General features: G+C 43.2%; 1 protein-coding gene across 4 annotated transcripts in view; it reads right to left on the bottom strand.

Moving 5' to 3' along the window:
• The window catches only part of PHF14 (PHD finger protein 14), a 325,301-nt gene that overhangs the window by 31,624 nt on the left and 272,271 nt on the right, over positions 1-21,406 (bottom strand). For all 4 annotated transcript variants that reach the window (XM_078782297.1, XM_078782296.1, XM_078782299.1 and 1 more), the window contains 3 exons: positions 8,610-8,763; positions 8,214-8,276; positions 7,778-7,902 (listed from right to left, as the gene is read on the bottom strand). In XM_078782297.1, coding sequence (XP_078638423.1) covers positions 7,778-7,902; positions 8,214-8,276; positions 8,610-8,763 — 342 coding nt within the window. The remainder of the gene's footprint in view (positions 1-7,777; positions 7,903-8,213; positions 8,277-8,609; positions 8,764-21,406) is intronic.

Genomic DNA, 21,406 nt, shown 5'->3' with positions numbered 1-21,406 from the left:
ATTATGGTTTTGTTGTGTGGAAATGTCACCCTTCGTAATGTAAAGAAAGGTCGAAGCTCGTCCTCTTAGTTAATTCCATAAACCTACACGCAGGGCACCATATATCCTTTTAAATAGTTATTCCCTTATTCTATGTAGTTTAAGACTGTGTTTCCCAATAGTTTGACTCTTCATTGCACCGAATTAAATAAGAGTAGGTCCCATCTGCAAAGTGTCAGGTTTGGATGGTTTTCGCCGCAAATGGACTCCATTGAGCACGCGGTCGGTTGGAAGAAGAAAGGCGTGTCTCCACCTCGTCATAGAGGGGAGGAGTGAGCCAGCCCCGAACAACCAACCAGGTATAAGGGGTTTGGCTTGAGAGGGCGGAGAGAGAACAATCTGGGAGGTTCGCAAAGGTTCAAGGGTGGGGCTTATATAACCCGGGGGAGACGCCCCCACCAGAGATGCGCTGGAGATGAGCAGATGAGTCCAAGCAGCCGTGATACGTGCCGCGCTGCAGGAAATACGGACGGAGGAAACGCAAGGAGCGCGCGACGCAGCAGTGCGGAGAAAGGACCTTCGCCCGCGCAGTTTGAAACCGCGGGAGTTCGCACGACGGTGGCTCGGCTTTTTGACGGCGGTGCCTTCCGGCCCGACCGTGCCCAGTCCCCGCTGAACCTTCCTTGCCTCTCAAAGCCATCCACCCCAAGCCATTCATTCCTGCCTGGATTCCCCCGTGTAAGTGTGAATGTTCGTCTGTCGTACACGTTGTCCTGGGGTTTATTAATTAAGACTGTTAATAGGTAAGCTAATGATTTCACTGTCTCCTGCTCCTTCCATTTCCCTGTATATAACCTTGACTGCTCTTTTTGCTTTGGCTTGTGTAAATAATTAATAAATCCTGTTATTCCTCCGTACTTCTTCTTCTTCTTCTTCATTATCGTTCGGTCGCTTTAGTGGTTTCAATATTAAGTGTACGTGGTGCAATTCGGCCAACGTTCAGGATCGGGTTTAGTGAAGGCTAATGACTCGAACTTCGGGTTGCTAAAAACCGCTCGGCAACTAGACCATCCAAACCGGGGTTCGAGCGGTACTTGTCTCCCGAGTCTGCGGAGGGACGGATAAAGGTATTCGGGATAAACCCTGGACGCATAACCCTGATCCGTTCCATCCCGCGGGATAGCGTTACAAGTGCCAGGAGCGGAGACGGTCAGCTTAACAAGACAAGGGACTAACCACCCCTTGCTAAGGGGGAAGAGCCGTACTCCGTATCCGTAAATATATATATATATATATATATATATATATATATATATATATATATATATATATATATATATATATCACACACGTGTATATATACACATGTGTGCGATATATACACACATATATATGTATATATATATATATACACATATACACATGGGGATATATATATATCTATATATATCTATATATATATATATATATATATATACATATATATATATATATATATATATATATATATATATATATATATATATATATATATATATATATATATATATATATATATATATATATATATATATATATATATATATACATACATACATACATATACACACACTCATGTTATATATATATATATATATATACTCATGTGTGTGTCCCCGTGTGTGTGTGTGTGTGTGTCCCCGTGTGTGTGTGTGTGTGTGTGTCCCCGTGTGTGTCCATCCCCGTGTGTGTGTGTGTGTGTGTGTGTGTCCCCGTGTGTGTGTGTCCCTGTGTGTGTGTGTCCCCGTGTGTGTGTGTCCCTGTGTGTGTGTGTGTCCACGTGTGTGTGTGTGTGTGTCCCTGTGTGTGAGGTCCTGGGTTGAAAGGATCGAAACCTCGAGGAAGAACGGTGCCCAGCTGATGATCCATGCAGTCGGGAAACTAGTCAATTGCTTACGGGTTAACGTTCTTGCTTTAGGTGGAGAAACTATGTTTGAGATTTGCAATTTAAATAAAGTTGAATATGGTATGTTGTGAAATTAACATCATTTACAACAATCCTTTAAATTATTTATATTTAAGTTTAGGAACAACCGATACTGTGCAATTAATTAATTAAGTGTGTGTGTGTGTGTGTGTGTGTGTGTGTGTGTGTGTGTGTGTGTGTGTGTGTAAGAGAGAGATAGAATTGTGAGGAACAGAAATGAAAAATCGAGATATGTGTGTGTGTGTGTGTGTGTGTCCCCGTGTGTGTGTGTGTGTGTGTGTGTGTGTCCCTATGTGTGTGTGTGTGTGTGTGTGTCCCCATGTGTGTGTGTGTGTCCCCGTATGTGTGTCCCCGTGTGTGTGTGTGTGTCCCCGTATGTGTGTCCCCGTGTGTGTGTGTGTGTGTGTGTGTGTGCCCATGTGTGTGCCCGTGTGTGTGTGTCCCCGTGTGTGTGTGTGTCCCCGTGTGTGTGTGTCCCCGTGTGTGTGTGTCCCCGTGTGTGTGTGTCCCCATGTGTGTGTGTGTGTCCCAGTGTGTGTGTGTGTGTCCCCGTGTGTGTGTCCCTGTGTGTGTGTCCCCGTGTGTGTGTGTGTGTGTCTCTGTATGTGTGTGTCCCTGTGTGTGTGTGTGTGTGTCTCCGTATGTGTGCGTGTGTGTGTCCCCATGTGTGTATCCCCATATGTGTGTGTGTGTGTGTGTGTGTGTGTGTGTGTGTGTGTGTGTGTGTGTGTGTGTGTGTGTGTGTGGTGTGTGTGTGTCCCCATGTGTATGTGTGTGTGTCCGCATATGTGTGCGTGTGTGTGTGTCCATGTATGTGTGTGTCCCTGTATGTGTGTGTCCCTGTATGTGTGTGTCCCTGTATGTGTGTGTGTGTGTGTGTGTGTGTGTGTCCCCATGTGTGTGATTGTGTCCCCGTATGTGTGTGATTGTGTCCCCGTATGTGTGTGAGTGTGTCCCCGTATGTGTGTGTGTGTGTCCCCATGTGTGTATCCCCATATGTGTGTGTGTGTGTGTGTGTGTGTGTGTGTGTGTGTGTGTGTGTGTGTCCCCGTGTGTATGTGTGTGTGTGTCCGCATATGTGTGCATGTGTGTGTCCATGTATGTGTGTGTCCCTGTATGTGTGTGTCCCAGTATGTGTGTGTGTGTGTGTGTCCCCATGTGTGTGTGTGTGTGTGTGTGTGTGTGTGTGTGTGTGTGTCCCCGTATGTGTGTGTGTCCCCGTATGTGTGTGTGTCCCCGTATGTGTGTGTGTCCCCGTATGTGTGTGTGTCCCCGTATGTGTGTGTGTCCCCGTATGTGTGTGTGTCCCCGTATGTGTGTGTGTCCCCGTATGTGTGTGTGTCCCCGTATGTGTGTGTGTGTGTCCCCGTGTGTGTGCGTGTCCCCGTGTGTGTGCGTGTCCCCGTGTGTGTGCGTGTCCCCGTGTGTGTGCGTGTCCCCGTGTGTGTGCGTGTCTCCATGTGTGTGTGTGTGTACCCGTGTGTGTGTGTGTGTCTCCGTATGTGTGTGTGTGTCCCTGTGTGTGTGTCCCCGTGTGTGTGTGTGTGTCTCCGTATGTGTGCGTGTGTGTGTCCCCATATGTGTGTGTGTGTGTGTGTGTGTGTGTGTGTGTCCATGTGTGTGTGTGTGTGTGTGTCCCCATGTGTGTGTGTGTGTCCCCGTATGTGTGTGTGTGTGTCCCCATGTGTGTATCCCCATATGTGTGTGTGTGTATGTATACGTGTGTGTGTGTGTGTGTGTGTGTGTGTGTGTGTGTGTGTGTGTGTGGGGTGTGTCCCCATGTGTATGTGTGTGTGTCCGCATATGTGTGTGTGTGTCCCCGTGTGTGTGTGTCCCCGTGTGTGTGTGTGTGTGTGTGTCCCTGTGTGTGTGTGTCTCCGTATGTGTGTGTGTGTCCCCGTGTGTGTCCCCGTGTGTGTGTGTGTGTGTGTGTGTGTCTCCGTATGTGTGCGCGTGTGTGTCCCCATGTGTGTATCCCCATATGTGTGTGTGTGTGTGTGTGTGTGTGTGTGTCCCCATGTGTGTGTGTGTGTGTGTGTCTCCGTGTGTGTGTGTGTGTGTGTGCGTGTGTGTGTGTGTCCCTGTGTGTGTGTCCCCGTGTGTGTGTGTGTGTGTGTGTCCCCGTGTGTGTGTGTGTGTCTCCGTATGTGTGTGTGTGTGTGTGTCCCCATGTGTGTATCCCCATATGTGTGTGTGTGTGTGTGTGTGTGTGTGTGTGTGTCCCCGTATGCGTGTGTGTCCCCGTATGCGTGTGTGTCCCCGTATGCGTGTGTGTCCCCGTATGCGTGTGTGTCCCCGTATGCGTGTGTGTCCCCGTATGCGTGTGTGTCCCCGTATGCGTGTGTGTCCCCGTATGTGTGTGTGTGTCCCCGTATGTGTGTATGTCCGTGTGTGTGTCCGTGTGCGTGTGTCCGTGTGTGTGGTGTGTGTGTGTGTCCGTGTGTCCATGTGTGTGTGTGTGTGTGTGTGTGTGTGTGTCCCCATCTGTGTTTGTGTGTGTGTCCGTGTCAGGGCTGTAACCTTTTTACCATTTTTTTTGTCATCAAATTTTCACCAAAACTTTATTTTGAGAATATGGAGAAGGTAATTTAATAATTTTGCCAAAAGGTCAAAGGTCAGCCTCACATAAAATCATCAATTGTCATGCGATTGACCTGAAATTTTAATAATTTGCACATTGGGTTGATGAATTTGTTCACCAATCAAAACCTAGCAGCAGATTGTTTTTATTTTTATCTAAAGGTCAAGGCTGCAAAAATCATCAATTTTCATTTTGTTTTGTTTTTTTAAACTATTTTCGTTATTTTGAGCATATTATGGAAGAATGGGAAGAAGAAGATGTCTAATACAAACGGATGCGGACGGGCTTTGAATTTTCAGATATTTCTGGTTTAGCAGTTGCAACTGGTCCTACCCCCACCAAACCCCCCACTGGACCCCTTTATTTCATTTCCACACAGGTTAAAAACCACAATGCGATAAGCTCCACAAACTCTTAATCCGAACAGATCTTCAAAATTCCAACTTCAGAATTGACTCTAACAGCAACAGCTGTGCCAACTACTAAAAATAAGTGTTCTTTGCTAAAAAAAAAAAACCCCCAAAAAAACAACCTTTCATTCAAAAAAAAGCGTCTCCGAGCATTTCCCATGGAAGTAAGAATTAAGTTAAAAACGATTATTAAGTAGAAAAAAAAAAAAAAAAACAACCCCGGAATGAGAATCACAACCTCGCTTAAATAAATGCATATATACACTTATTATAAAATCGGAGATATGGTAAATTTTGTCAGATTTCACTCCAGATTTGGAAATTATTTTGTTTACAGCATCCAATCCTCCTTTCAGAATCCAGATTTTGATGATATGCTTCAATTATATAATGATAATCGACCGTGTTTCAAAGGCAAGGCACGTTTGAGTAGGCCAAAACAAAATGGCGGCTTAAGAACACAGCGATGTGCAGAGGGATGACGAAGATGGCGGGCCACCATATTGGTACACCACAACATCGGGTCCCGGATTGGCGGAAGGTTTGTATCGAGTTAATTTCAAAACCATAATTTTATTGAGGAATTTTTTAAACCTCCTACCTACCTTAGAATATCCGCTGAAACCCTAAAACATTCCACACGAGGTTTGGTGGGGCTGGCCCCAAAACTGAGTGAGTAGTTTGGGGACGGACAGACAGACACTCCTGTTTATATATATATGATCCACCACGGGGTAACCTGGGTTGTCCCGTGATTTTTTAATCATTTTACATAATTAATTAATCTATTTCAGGGGGAGTGTAACCCGGGTTCGCGTGATAGGAAAATCCTTTGTGGATGATCAAGCTAGGAGGAGACTGATCAGAGAGGCCACCAAGAGGCCAGTGACAACTTTGAAAGAGCTACAGGCCTTTATGGCAAAGACTGGTCACTGTGTGCATGTGACAACAATATCCCAAGCACTTCACAAGTCTGGCCTGTGCGGTAGGGTGGGAAGAAGGAAGCCATTACTCAAAAAAGCCCACCTCGAGTCCAGTTTGAGGTATGCAAAAAAACCCACTCTGGAGATTCTGAAGCCATGTGGCAAAAAGTTTTGTGGTCTGACAAAACCAAGATGGAACTTTTTGGCCTAAATACAAAACGTTACGTTTGGTTCAAACCCAACACGTGGGTTACGATGTGCAAATAAAGGTGGAAAAAGTCTGCTTTAATGCAATTTAGTTCCAAGGTGAAAATTTTGAATGGGGTGTAGACTTTATTTAGGCACTGTAATCTGTTATTCTTCCATTGAATATCCCAAACACACAATTATGATACGATGTTAAAAGTGCTTATTCTACAATTATACCACTTGGAACTCATGCCAAATTGTTGATGCAGTTCTTCTTCCTCATCTTAAAATTCATCCATAATGAATGTGGAATGAAAAAAGTCCAAGAAATTCTATCATCAGCAATGTTAACTTTTGGTATGAAAGCAAAGAACTATATTTTCTTGCTTCAGCCATTATAAAGGATGAAGGAAAGAAGTTTGCATGAAAGAGGGTATTAAGAGTTGGTTTGGGGAGGGGACAAAATAGAGATAGAGCCAGTCAGCAAAAATAAATTGTGGATACAATGCAGGTATATACTGTACTGCATTGCACAAAGATATTTATCATTTTCTTTATTTTTTACTTTTTGATTCTGTGATTCTTTTCTTTTCTTTTGATTCTTTTCTTCTGATTCTGATTCACACCTCGGGTTCTGATTCTGATTCGGGTTCTGATTCTGAGTCTGTGAGACTGATTCTGATTTTGATTTGATTTGATTTCTGTGATTCTTTTGATTTTGATATTCTGATTCAACTGTCAATGGATGTATGAAAACGGATACAACAACAAGGCTTGGACACAGCTTTGTCACTCATCTACCTTGCTGCCTGGTTTGGATGTTTACTGCAACAGCCCGCTGAATGAGATGTTCTGAGCTCAGAGATGCATGTAATGAGCATTGATAAGGGGAGGGGTGAAATTACAGGGACAAGAAAGATGGTGTAGGTTTGATTGGGAAGGGTGATGGGGAGAAGAGGGAGAGTGGGGGGGAGAAACGGCTCTTCCTCCCATGATCACGCCACTTTTTGCAACAATTAAAATATGCGACAAATTGAAGAGCTGCATTTTACCTTCGAAATGTATCTGAAGAGAAGAAATAAACCATATAACGAAAGCCATGTGCTAATGACAAATGCCATAAGCATCTTATTTATGTCTTTGGTAATGAGCAAGGCCACATCAAAAATATGAAAGCTTTAAAGAAAATATAATTTTTATAGTTATCAGTTATTCCTACATTTTTTTTGAAACAAATTGTCTACAAGCTTTTCTAAATGTCATCAAATAGTGGGGTAGCATATATGAGACAAATGCTTTCATCTGTTGTGCTAATCCATGAGGTTTTAATATGAAGGAATAATTAAATGCTTCCTCATCCCACATCAAATTCCTTTCCAACGCATAGCACACAGCTTAGGTAAGTAAGGGGTGGATCATCAGATGAGTGCAGAGACCTACATGAGGCAAGGTCTAATATCTCTAGAGTTAAAGAGCAGAGAACACCACTGAAGCCTCTTTCGCCATATATGGAAACATTATCTACAATTAGAAGCCTCTTTCGCCATATATGGAAACATTATCTACAATTAGAATGTTTGCACAGTGCTGGTGACCACACATGCTGCATGTGCACGCACACGCAAACACACTGCGTGCAGCAACTCCATTCAAACCTAGGAAGGATCAACTCTATTCAAACCGAGATGTGACACAGAGTCAAAGAAGAATTAGAGCATCAGCCACCCACCTGATCATGCTTTCAGCAGTTCCAATATGCTGACAAGCAGCACACTTTGGCAAAGCCCTGCCACTCTTCATCCTTTTAACGACTGTCTGCCGAGACGCCCTTACCCGAGGCGTCAGCCTGTGAGACTGAAAAAAAGATATCCATGTGACGTCACTCAAACCTGCCTTTCCATTATTGTGGGTGTTATTACATAATGTTGTCCTTTTAGCATACATCTTATCTCCTTCCATTCTGCAAGGAGGAATGTTTAAAAATAGTGGGACTTCCACAGGCTGATTTACCAAAGCAAGGTGTGGAGAAACCATTTATTGTTTGGGTGTAAACATGACGGTAATTAAATGACATGTTTATTGAAGCTATTTACATTGGCCTGTAAGCATTCAAAGAAAAATAAGCTCTTATAAAATGTATTAAAATAGATCTGAGTTTTCATTACCTTTGGCTTTTTTTCCAACTCCTCTTCCTCCTTCCCTTTCCTCTTCTTCCCACGTTTCATTTTCTAGAGCAGCAAATATGATTTAGTATGCAATGTACAGTACATGATAACAGCAACTTCGAGGAATCAACATCTGCAACCATGAAATGTCCCAAATCTAGGCCATCATGTTCAATTTGCCACCTCCGATAGCATTGCTTGCAAATCAATGGGCTGTTGCTTGATTAAATGCATCTTCACACACCACCAAATGGTATGCAAGGTTTGGCACTCACAAAAAGAGGATCCACAAATCCCTCACTCATATAAAACAAAGTGAAAAGTTGCGTAGGTGGGAAAGAATTGAGGTGAGCAGGTTTGGTATGATCGAGCAGCCATTTGGAACGAACTTCCTACCTTTCGGTCTTCCGAGGCAGAGTCTGACTGTGGTGTAAATTTAACGGGTTCGCGAACCTGCCGCCGAGAGCGTTTGCTCCCCTCCGGTGCTGCTTCACCAGCTCCGTCTCCCTCAGAGGAATCGCTGCCCGAGCGGTCACACTCGGAGCACTGCCTAAGGAACGGTTCACATGCAAGCACTCACTCAGTGGCTCAAAGTCCACAATACCAGGGCAAAGGCCCAGGACCTCTCCAACCCCAATTAGAGCAACCAAAACTACCCCATCACGGTACTGGAAGGGTGTTAAAGGCAAGGTCTAAATTATGCCCACAGCATTAACACTCTTTTTTTTCAGCACAATTCTGATGCCAGTTATTTCCTCTTTCATGTTCCATGTGCTCAAACTCCATCACTTTTAAAAAGAAAAATCAAGAAAAAATACAAACGCCAATCAAAGAAAAAAAAAGCACCTCTGCTCTGCTCCCACAATGATACATTTTTTTGCGACATATTACAGAAGGCAACAATAACTATATCCATCCAGTTAATTTAACAAGTGTAAAAGTACGAGTAAATGTAATTTAACACAAAAACAAGAACTTGCCAAACAGCAAAGATGAAATTCTGAGATGCACAACATTTATCCATTTACACACAACAATATACAGTAGTTGCAACACCATTCATGATGGCACTTAACAACCCAACTCTGATTGCTGCACACTCGTGTTGTTCTTTGACGGTTCATTTTCTTACAATACTCAAAATATTCATACACGTCACGCAGGGGGGAAAAGGTGAAATTTTGACTTGTTGGAAGTGCGAGAGGATCAGCGATCCTGCAGGTGCAGACTATAGCTAGGTTGATCTTAAACATGAGACCAAGGAAGGTGGTCGTGGTCAAGTGATGTGCACAGAAGTGAGACATAGGGTTCCATGAACCGTGAACAGTTTATTCTCCAATCATATGCCGTCTCATGTGAAAACAGACCAGGATAAGTGTAGTGCACGTGCCAATATACATGCCTGTGGTTAATTGATGAGGGCAATTTCCGTCAAAAAATTGTGCTGCGATTCCATAATTATGTAACCAAGATTACAAATTAAGCAAGGTAAGCTCTTTCGGATAAATAAGACAATAGGCACATGCATGAATCTGCATTGCCAAATATGGATTAAGCCTTCCGTGACTCGTCTTGTATGACGCGTAAAACTAAGCGTTATAAACTCGTAATTCACTCCGAACATGCAAGAACAATTAACGGTGCGACTCCTAACCACAATCAAGCAATAACACACAGATTCAAGCCAAAAATACAACGTGAACCAGGAACAAAATCCTCTCTGACGTCGAGAAAAATGGCAAACGTGTTTTTGACATGAAACAGGAAAAGGCACCTACATAGTCTAATGCTACGCCATCAAACTGATCTGCAGCAATCAAAAGACAAATGAACCACGAGACGGCAGTCTACAACTATGATAGAAAAGACTCATCACCACAACTAAACTGACGTGAAATAATTTTGTCAAAATAAGGAGAGTCTTTCAGACCATTCACATCAAACTCGACTTTAAACTATAGCAGGTCAATTAGCTTAGTGACAGACTGAACATAGTTCTAATCTTGAAATTGAGCCGTCGTAATTCGGATGAGGCCATCCGGTCCTAGAAAGGTCTCCATGACTTTGCCAATTGACCACATAGCAAGAAGCAGCTGAGATTCAATAATCATCAACACCACATTGGTGGCCAGAGTCCTAATCTCTCCCAGCCACTTCAAACAAGACTAGAGGTTCATAGTACGTGACCAAGTTGGAGCAGACCAGAAGTGGATCCCAATGGGATCTGGCTTTGCCACCAGCAGTGGCCTCCCAGGAGCTCGGTAAAAGAATACACCACTTGGGGGTATGATACATCACAGTGACCCATCCCAAGTAAGAGACACAAACCAACCAACCCAATCCATCCCAAGTAGTCAGTTACCACAGTATGGTAACATTGACTAGACCAGTGTCTGCAATGTCTGAGGAAAACCTAGCCCAATAATTTAGAGTGAAGGATGTGCTCGACTTTGATGAGAACGGTCCACAGCACAGGCTCGGTCACCATGCGGTTGCCGAGCATGACCCATCAGTCATCATTCGCAGACATGATCTCCCACTCCCTTGCTCCAATGAAATGCGACGGTACCTGCTACATTGATGTGAAAGGTGACTTTCTGGTTGGCAGCTGCTAGGCGAGGACAGTTTCGAGAGATAATAAGGCTTCCTAAAGGTCAGCATCTCCCACACAAAAGTTGATGCTTCTGTCTGACAGGATTTCCTGGAGTTTTTCCTCAATAAACAATGAAGTACTGGATGGAATCAAGAAAACATCTGTGCCAAGGCTCTCCAGAAGGTGGTGAGGCACTTGAATATTATACCCCATCGTTTCTCAGTTTCCCTTACAATATTTAGAGTGAAGGGGCCAAAACAATCTTAATCTATTCTGGTGGAGTAGAATGCAGGATTAAAGAGATGCAAGCTGGCAGGTAGCAGACCTGCCATACATGGCATCTTTGGGTTGGCACACCATTTCCAACACTCATGGCATTCATACTGGCATGGCGAATGGTTTTTCAATCTCGTCGTATACCATGTTTGTGGTGGATTCCCACCTGGAAGCAGTGAAGTAGTCGGTTTTCGGCTGCATTTGACTTCATGGTGAGGGATGAACCAGGATTATTTGGAGGCTTCTGCCTCTGCATCATCGAGTTGGCATCTGTCGGTGCATTTTAGGTTAGGGAGGACAGCTTATTTGAATGCTGCAATCAAAGCATGGAGTAATGGTGCAGCAAAAGCTGAACCCCATCTACTTTGACTGTGATTGTTTGGCCTCCTGGAACTCAATGGCTTGCTTTGTATGCTTGGAGATGGTTGTGTTTCCCTTCCTGGACAGCAGGATTTCAGCCTGCCAGAGTTCTCCAGCAAATGCATGCTGCTGTAATCCTGCCTTCAATTGGAGGCAACATAATTTTAAAAATATTTAATTAAAGGTCTTGTTTATATTTATTTACTGTTGTTTAGTAATTCAATTTTTTTCATCCCAATTCAGTTTCTGCACAATCTTCCATTTCATGGAAAACAATGGAATAAACGAAAAAGCTCACGTTCAAGCTAAAACAGGTACATTTGTATGGAAGCTTGCCAGGGACAATGAGCATTGGGAAGTGGTTAAGGAAAAGATGAGAGCAAAATAGTAGGGCGGACGAGAATTAGGCGGATGTTGCAGTAACATATACACTGCATACCCAACACAGACAACTTCACGCTACACATTCTGACTCTGTACAGTTGACTGACTTGTTAATACCATTGCAATTAAATTCCAATTTACCAATCATTGGCAAAAGTCAATTTTCTGCTGTGCAAGGAAAAGAGGTTGATTAAACAATTTAATTTGTAGTTAGTTATGGATCACAGTTGTCTCTCTCAAATCCTTGGGAGAGGCACTAATCTTCAGGATTCCATTGCAAACATAGAAACGTACATACATTTACACTGAAAGCTGCAGTAAAACGGTAAAACTTCACAAAATCTACAGTCGCACTTTTATGTGTGAGAGCAATTAGAGCCATCATGAATGTCTTTATCCAGATCAATAGGTCCCTGCTGTGTAAACTCTGGTTACCCTTCCATAACTGACCAGTTGCAAAAATCTTGAAAATTTCAACCATCATGTGGTGTACAAAGTGCATTTATGCGATTATTGAGAATTATTTGGTTCCCATTGAACAAACTTCCACTTTCTGAACATTTTCATTTCGGCTGAAGGAAACTCTGGGTAAGATCCTTTTAAAATAAAATAAACACCCAAGTCCGAACATCGGGGTAATTAACAAACGTTTTGAAATGACCATTGCCTCTGTGAATGACTCTTTCCTCAGATTATTTAATTGAATACATTATAAATGGGCAATTATACAGAACAATGGGAAGGACCAACATGTGAATGCAGTTTATACAAGATATCCATTATACACACGACATATATATACACACGATATCCATTTTTCCGTTCTCCAACCTATAGCTTTGTCTTTAAAAACTCAACGTTTCGGCCAGCAACCCAGCGTGCGCTGAGCCTCCACTGGCCTTCATCAAGAGAAGTTCCCTTGTTCACCTCCTCCCAGATATATCTGGGGGGAGGGGTGGGCCTATTCTATCAACCAATCACAAAGCTGCGTTGCGAGACCTCGTGACCATGGACCCATGCTCGGCTTATGTTGCAAGTGTTTTGTGCGTGTTTGAGCGGTGTATTGTGTTTTGTTGTCCGTGTTGCCTGTGTCGGCTATGTCCCACTTTGTCTTTGTCCTCCTCCACGCATCGGTGTCTCTCTGGTGTATTTATGCATGAGAGGTCCGTATGCCTGTGGTAACGCCACAGTCTCCTCTGTCAATGGTGCCCGCGTTTGGCCAGTGTGCCAGGCCTCCAGTATTCGCCTCCTGGCCCGGTTCGGGGATGCCGCCAACACGTTCACATTGTCCCATAGAGGAACATGGCCCACCCTTATTCCATGCTTGGCGATAGCAGATCTTTCTGGGTGATTACACTCAAAGGCCTTGTGGTGTTCATTAATGCGCTGGCCTAAGGTTCTTCCAGTCTCGCCTATGTATTCTCCACCACAGTCACATGGAATGGTGTATACCACACCTGTGCAATCATTCTTCAGTCTTTTGTCTTTGACCTTGGTCAGTGCACGTCTCAAGGTGTATATAGGTTGGAAGTTGACCCTCACCCCGACCGGTCTCAAAATCCTGCCAATCCTTTGAGATACCCGTGGCACAAATGGTAGCATGCAGAAGCCCTTAGGTGGTTCCTGTGGCACGTCCTGGATTCTTGGAGCCGCCAGTACCATTTCATTTTTTGGGCAGAGGTGGTCTGGGTAGCCATTGGCTTTCAATACCCATTTGAGATGCTTGATCTCTATCCTTTTGCCCTTCAAGGTGGACGGTATATTCCTTGCCCTTTTTACGAGTGTATTCACCACAGCTCTTTTATGGTGCAGTGGATGGCAAGACGTGAAATCGAGGTAACGCTCGGTCTGGGTGGGTTTCCTATATAATGCGGTACTTAAGCTTCCATTGAGGTTCCTCCTCACCAAGACGTCCAAAAATGGAAGCGACCCATCCTGTTCTTCCTCACAGGTGAATTTGATGGAAGGAAACATTCCACTGATGCCCTCCTGGATTGCATTAACAGCCGTGCTGGGGCAGATGACAAAAGTGTCATCGACATAGCGGTACCAGACACGTGGCTGTGTTGGGAGGGATGGGATGGTGTGTGTTTCCAGCTCTTCCATCACCATATTGGCAACCACCGCAGACACCGGGGAGCCCATCGCAGTGCCGAACACCTGTTTGTAAAATGTGCTGTCAAAGACAAAATAGGTGGAAGACAGACAAGTTGATGACGTTTGTGACCTCCTCAGCACTTGTCTGTCTTCCACCTATTTTGTCTTTGACAGCACATTTTACAAACAGGTGTTCGGCACTGCGATGGGCTCCCCGGTGTCTGCGGTGGTTGCCAATATCACCTGTGAGGAAGAACAGGATGGGTCGCTTCCATTTTTGGACGTCTTGGTGAGGAGGAACCTCAATGGAAGCTTAAGTACCGCATTATATAGGAAACCCACCCAGACCGAGCGTTACCTCGATTTCACGTCTTGCCATCCACTGCACCATAAAAGAGCTGTGGTGAATACACTTGTAAAAAGGGCAAGGAATATACCGTCCACCTTGAAGGGCAAAAGGAGAGAGATCAAGCATCTCAAATGGGTATTGAAAGCCAATGGCTACGCAGACCACCTCTGCCCAAAAAATGAAATGGTACTGGCGGCTCCAAGAATCCAGGACGTGCCACAGGAACCACCTAAGGGCTTCTGCGTGCTACCATTTGTGCCACGGGTATCTCAAAGGATTGGCAGGATTTTGAGACCGGTCGGGGTGAGGGTCAACTACCAACCTATATACACCTTGAGACGTGCACTGACCAAGGTCAAAGACAAAAGACTGAAGAATGATTGCACAGGTGTGGTATACACCATTCCATGTGACTGTGGTGGAGAATACATAGGCGAGACTGGAAGAACCTTAGGCCAGCGCATTAATGAACACCACAAGGCCTTTGAGTGTAATCACCCAGAAAGATCTGCTATCGCCAAGCACGGAATAAGGGCGGGCCATGTTCCTCTATGGGACAATGTGAACGTGCTGGCGGCATCCCCGAACCGGGCCAGGAGGCGAATACTGGAGGCCTGGCACACTGGCCAAACGCGGGCACCATTGACAGAGGAGACTGTGGCGTTACCACAGGCATACGGACCTCTCATGCATAAATACACAGGAGAGACACCGATGCGTGGAGGAGGACAAAGACAAAGTGGGACATAGCCGACACAGGCAACACGGACAACAAAACACAATACACCGCTCAAACACGCACAAAACACTTGCAACATAAGCCGAGCATGGGTCCATGGTCACGAGGTCTCGCAACGCAGCTTTGTGATTGGTTGATAGAATAGGCCCACCCCTCCCCCCAGATATATCTGGGAGGAGGTGAACAAGGGAACTTCTCTTGATGAAGGCTAGTGGAGGCTCAGCGCACGCTGGGTTGCTGGCCGAAACGTTGAGTTTTTAAAGACAAAGCTATAGGTTGGAGAACGGAAAAATGGATATCGTGGATATAATTCCCAACCGCCGTTCATTACTTGATATATACACAAAGAATTAAGTTAAGCACCCCCCCCGTTTTTTTACAACCTCGCACATTACAAGTTTGTTGTCGTCAAAACAGTGTAATATACCCATGATATTGCTATATTTTCTGGAGAAGTGATATTATGGTCACATAAAAACATAACAATCATGCCGTTTTCAATATTTTATTCTGAATAATTTAAGGTGAAATTTTTTGGGAATTTTAGGCATATTTTCACCTCAATTTAAGTATGGAGCTATAGGTCCATCACGGACAGTGTGGATGACGTTTATGTTTTCTAACGTACAGTCATTGTTCTGAGAAGACCTCTAGCGATCTTTGCGTCAATAACGTGTGTAGGACCCACGTGATCGGATCACTGACTCAACCCTACGTCTCATAGACCCTGTAAGCCGTCGTATGCGTTGCTGTGGCAGGTTGTTCCATTCCCGATGTAATGCACGTTCCAATTCATCCAGATTGGCTATTGGAGGGACCATCTTCGCAATTTGTCGTCCCAACATGTCCCAAACGTGCTCGAGGGGGTTCAACCTGCCACAGCAACGCATACGACGGCTTACAGGGTCTATGAGACGTAGGGTTGAGTCAGTGATCCGATCACGTGGGTCCTACACACGTTATTGACGCAAAGATCGCTAGAGGTCTTCTCAGAACAATGACTGTACGTTAGAAAACATAAACGTCATCCACACTGTCCGTGATGGACCTATAGCTCCATACTTAAATTGAGGTGAAAATATGCCTAAAATTCCCAAAAAATTTCACCTTAAATTATTCAGAATAAAATATTGAAAACGGCATGATTGTTATGTTTTTATGTGACCATAATATCACTTCTCCAGAAAATATAGCAATATCATGGGTATATTACACTGTTTTGACGACAACAAACTTGTAATGTGCGAGGTTGTAAAAAAACGGGGGGGGGGGGGGGGGGGGGGGGGTGCTTAACTTAATTCTTTGTGTATATATATATGTATATATATATATATATACGTATACACACACACACACACACACACACACACACACACACACACACACACACACACACACACACACACACACACACACACACACACACACACACACACACACACACACACACACACACACACGGCATTTAATATGGAATTTTTGTTTTTTCTTGACGGGTTTACTTTCTGAATTCAGTATATCAATCTGGTGAGTTTCTTTTAGGCTTCGGTGATTTCTTTGTTAAAAGAACCATGTCACTGATTGTCTGTCACAGCAAGAAGTCAATAACAGGATTATATCACAGGTGGCGTGACAAAATGTACGGACAGGCACATTTGACGATTCGCTTCACAATCGGGTATATAAGGGTTGTTGCGTTCTGTATTAGTGGAAAACAATTGCTGCACGTCTACAAAAGTTATTGCTGTTTCCTCTGGAGATGGTCCGTCAAAACGACAATGGTGTTTGTCATAGAGTGGTGGCTTGACGAAATTCCGGCATGAAACAGCATGCTATTGCTCGGCAGTATGGCATCACTCAAGGTCAGGTGTCAAAGATCCTGAAACGAAATGCTCAGAGGGGTGTCCCTACTCCAATACCGAGGCCAGGACGTCCCCGCAGAACCACAAGGAGGGATGGTCGCCAGCTGCACCTGTTAGTCCGCAATGGCCGTACCAAGTCAGCTAATCGGCTTAGGGCTGAGTGGCAGCAACTGACAAATGTGCCTGTATCCAGAAGGCGAGTCACCCAACGACTGGTTCAAGCAGGCTATCGTGCCAAGCGTCCACTGAGAAAGCCATGCCTGACCAGACAACACCACCAGCGCCGATTGCAGTGGGCCAGAGAGCACCGTCAATGGCAGCCAAGACACTGGAATCATGTGATCTTCAGTGACGAGTCTAGATTTCTGGTCTATCATCAAGATGGCCGCGTCCGAGTGCGCAGACAAGTGCATGAAGCCTACAACGAAGATTGTATAGTGCCAAGAGTCCAAGCTGGAGGTGGTGGGGTGAACGTTTGGGGCTGCTATTCATGCAGGGGGCAAAACTGACCTGGTTGTTCTGAATGGAAACATGAACCAGTTCAAGTCCAGGGCCATTCTGGAAGAAACATTACTTCCATTTGATCGTGCAGCATTTCGAGGAAACTTTGTCTTCCAAGATGACAATGCACGGCCTCATCGTGCTCGCATGATCCAACACTTTCTTGCTGACCGTGGTGTAGAGCATAGGGAGTGGCCTGCCATGTCCCCGGATATGAATCCGATAGAGAACTTGTGGGCATAATTAACGCGTCAAATCGACAACTTGGACCAGCAGGCTTCCTCTCTGCGTGAATTGCAGCAGGCTATTGTAACTGCATGGCAAGCGATTCCTGTCCAAACCTTGGCAAATCTCGTGAACAGCATGCCTCAACGTGCACGTGCTCTCCTGAATGCTCGTGGGGGTTACACGAAGTACTGAACTGTAATTTTACTGTCTGTAATCCCAATCGTAATTTAACTTTTGTTTTTGTTCAAAAAAAATTTGGCTAATGTGCAAAATAAAGAGATACTTCTGGAAAACGTACAGAAGTTAAACACAGTACTGTCTGTGAATTCAATTAGATATCAGTTTACATCACTTTCAAGGATCAATTTATTTGCTTCGAAATGTCAAATGTGGTTTTTGTTTCTTTTAAAGGTCACATTAACAAAATCTAAAATAATTTCAACATAATTCCAATGAACTTTTGGTTCTCAGTCATCTTGAAAAGTAAGTTCACCCCCACAAAAAAAATATTCCATATTAAATGCCGTCTGTGTGTGTGTGTGTGTGTGTGTGTGTGTGTGTGTGTGTGTGTGTGTGTGTGTGTATACATATATATATATATATATATATATATATATATATATATATATATATATACACACATATACCAGCCGAAAGCACCCGGCGTTGCCCGGGTTCTTTTTGAATGAATTTACTACTATAATTCAGCTTTTTCTCGCGGCCATAGAAGATTGACTACAATAATTCAGCTCAGCTTTTAATTGCGAAATGGGCCCAGCCCGGCCGAGGCAGACTCGACCGGCCTCGCCACCTAGCCTATAACCTTCCCGACATTTTTTGTTTTAGAAGTTTCCTCCTATCTTTCACCGTTCAGGAGATTAGCGCGTGCAGACAAACAAACAAAAACTTTCTTGTATATACATAGAAGATATATATATATATATATATATATATATATATATATTTAATTGATTTTAATTTGGTCATGAATTGAGAGGTTCAAGTTTGTGCAGAGCATGTTCCTTCCACATGTTTGCAGGGGTACTGCCAGGAAAGTATTGCAGAATAATAATTATGCCATACTTTGGTGGCTTGTCCAGGTTATTGCAAGAGATAATGCAAAGACATGAATGCTAAGTAATTGCCTAGCAGTGTAACCTAGCAGTGTATTAACATCAAAAGCTCAACTTAACTATACGTATTCCCTAAAAATGAACTAGTATTTAAATAACTGTACATCATATTAGTATTACCCAGTCATTCATGCAGTTGCCTCTCAAATAAGATTCATCCCTCAACCCACATGCTTACTTCTCAAACGCTCCCGTTCCAGTGCCTGCCATTCTGTTCAAGAACTGCTCCCGTGGGTTAATCCAAACGGAATTTTTTTTATTGCATTCGTACTCGAGACACTATTGTTACTGTTGTTATACGTGCTTGGTTCAAGTCCCTGCAGAAGTTTTACCAAAAACAAAAATCACTGCAGAGCTTGGCAATCTGGAACCTCCATCATGGAGCAACATTGTCCATCAGAAGATGCAAGTGATAAGCATCTGTTTGGTGATATCAAAGACCACAGATAACTCAAAGAAAATAGTCTTTGGAGTTGTTGCTTTGCTTAACCTATGGCTTCAAATGTTCTGTTCACTTCCCAGGTCGTTCTTTGCAAATGATGTTCAAACTGTACTAGATCATTCTTGCCGAATGGGGAATATACCAGTTGGTCACGAGAGGGCATGTTAGGTGTACCATTTTTACCCTTGCCAGAGGAAAGGGTATTGCATTTGAGTCCGTTTGTTACTTGGGAAAAAAAAAAAAAAAAATTTGCAAGTATGTTGCTCACTCCGATTTGTGTGTTTGTGTGTTTGTTTGTTTGTTTGTTTGTTTGTTACTTGCCAAAAAAAAACGTGTTTTTTTGCAAGTATGTTGATCACTCTGGTTTGTGTGTGTGTTTGTTTGTCTGTCCGCTCACCTATACTTGCCAACAGGTCACAATTTTAAACCGATCTTCACAAAACTTTACCAAACGATAGAGTTCGTGGTCCGACAAAATCCTATATATTTTTGGGGTCATAAGGTCAAAAGGTCAACATAGGCCAAAGGTCAACCACCTTTTTCAAATTTCTAAAATCCTCGATTTTCATCCGATTGACTTGAAATTTGAATAGGATATACATTTCGGCGAACTCAATTCAACCACCAACTATTTTTGAGATCAGCATTGGCCAAAAGGTCAACATAGGCCAAAGGTCAACCACTTTTTTCAAATTTCTAAAATCCTCAATTTTCATCCGATTGACTTGAAATTTGAATAGGATATACATTTCGGCGAACTGAATTCAACCACCAACTATTTTTGACATCAGCATAGGCCAAAAGGTCAATATAGGCCAAAGGTCAACAACCATTTCAAATTTCTAAAATCCTCAATTTTCATCCGATTGACTTGAAATTTGAATAGGATTTACATATCGGCTTACTGACTTCAACCACCAACTATTTTTGAGATTAGCTTTGGCCAAAAGGTCAACATAGGCCAAAGGTCAACCACGTTTTTGAAATTTCTAAAATCCACAATTTTCATCCGATTGACTTGAAATTTCAAAAGGATTGTCATATCAGCTAACTGAATACAACCAGCAACCATTTTTGAGATCAACATAGGTCATAAGGTCAACATAGGCCTAAGGTCAACCACTTTTTTCAAATTTCTAAAATCCTCAATTTTCATCCGATTGACTTGAAATTTGAAAAGGATTTACATAACGGCTAATTTAATTCAACCACCAACTATTTTTGAGATGAGCATAGACCAAAAGGTCAACATAGGCCAAAGGTCAACCACTTTTTCCAAATTTCTAAAATCCTCAATTTTCATCCAATTCACTTGAAATTTGAATGGGATTTACATATCAGTGAACTGAATTCAACCACCAATTATTTAAGAGGTCAAAAGGATGCTCTACTGACTGCCATTCTGCTTTGTTCTCTTTTGCCAAGTGTCACTCTATGAGTGATTTTTCATTTGTTTGTCTGTTTATTTGTCTGTTTCTTTGTTTGTCCACACAGAATAAATACGATTTTCTCTGCAACCGTTGGTCCAATTGACAGGAAATTTTCACCATAGGTGCAACTCCACCTGCAGAATTTTTAAATGATAATTATGATGTCATAGGTCACGTGGTATGGCTGCCATCTTGGAAAAACCAAAAAACCTTACACCTCTATATCTCCAAAAGCACTGAATAGAAAAAAAATTGAGACATGGCTCATTGTAAAGAACTCTCCATGTGGAATAACATCTGTTAATGATCATGTCATAGGTGCCTCCATTATGACATCATAATTCGACAAGCACAAAACTTCATCCAATCAAGATGAAATTTCTTGAGCATAATATAGGGATAAATTGGTGGAGAAAAAAAAATGACGTCATCGGTCACATGGTTCGGCCACCAAATTTGTTTTAACACAAAAGCCTTAAAAACCACTGAAAACACATCATGTCGAGGATCTGCAATCTCTGATTGCTGTTTCTTGTTTTGGTTTGTAATGGAGGATGACAATTTGGACTTTGGATTTGGACATATAACGGCGATGGAGCCTGAAAAAGATGAAGGTTTCTTAGCTTGTACTAAAACACAGCAGACCGAGGCTAGAGCAAAAGCAAGGCAGGTCATCTGACTCCACAATATAAAATCACAATCCTTTTACGGATTGCCATCACGACATCTTTTGACATTTTTGTTATCGATGGCAAGAGCAACAATTGGATGAAGAACTCTATGTTAGAGGTAGCTCTAT

Source organism: Myxine glutinosa, chromosome 7, assembly GCF_964187855.1.
Source record: "Myxine glutinosa chromosome 7, kmMyxGlut1.1, whole genome shotgun sequence".
Taxonomy (NCBI): domain Eukaryota; kingdom Metazoa; phylum Chordata; class Myxini; order Myxiniformes; family Myxinidae; genus Myxine; species Myxine glutinosa.
The sequence above is the reverse complement of the archived record's forward strand: the minus strand, read 5'-3'. Positions and strand labels throughout refer to the sequence as shown.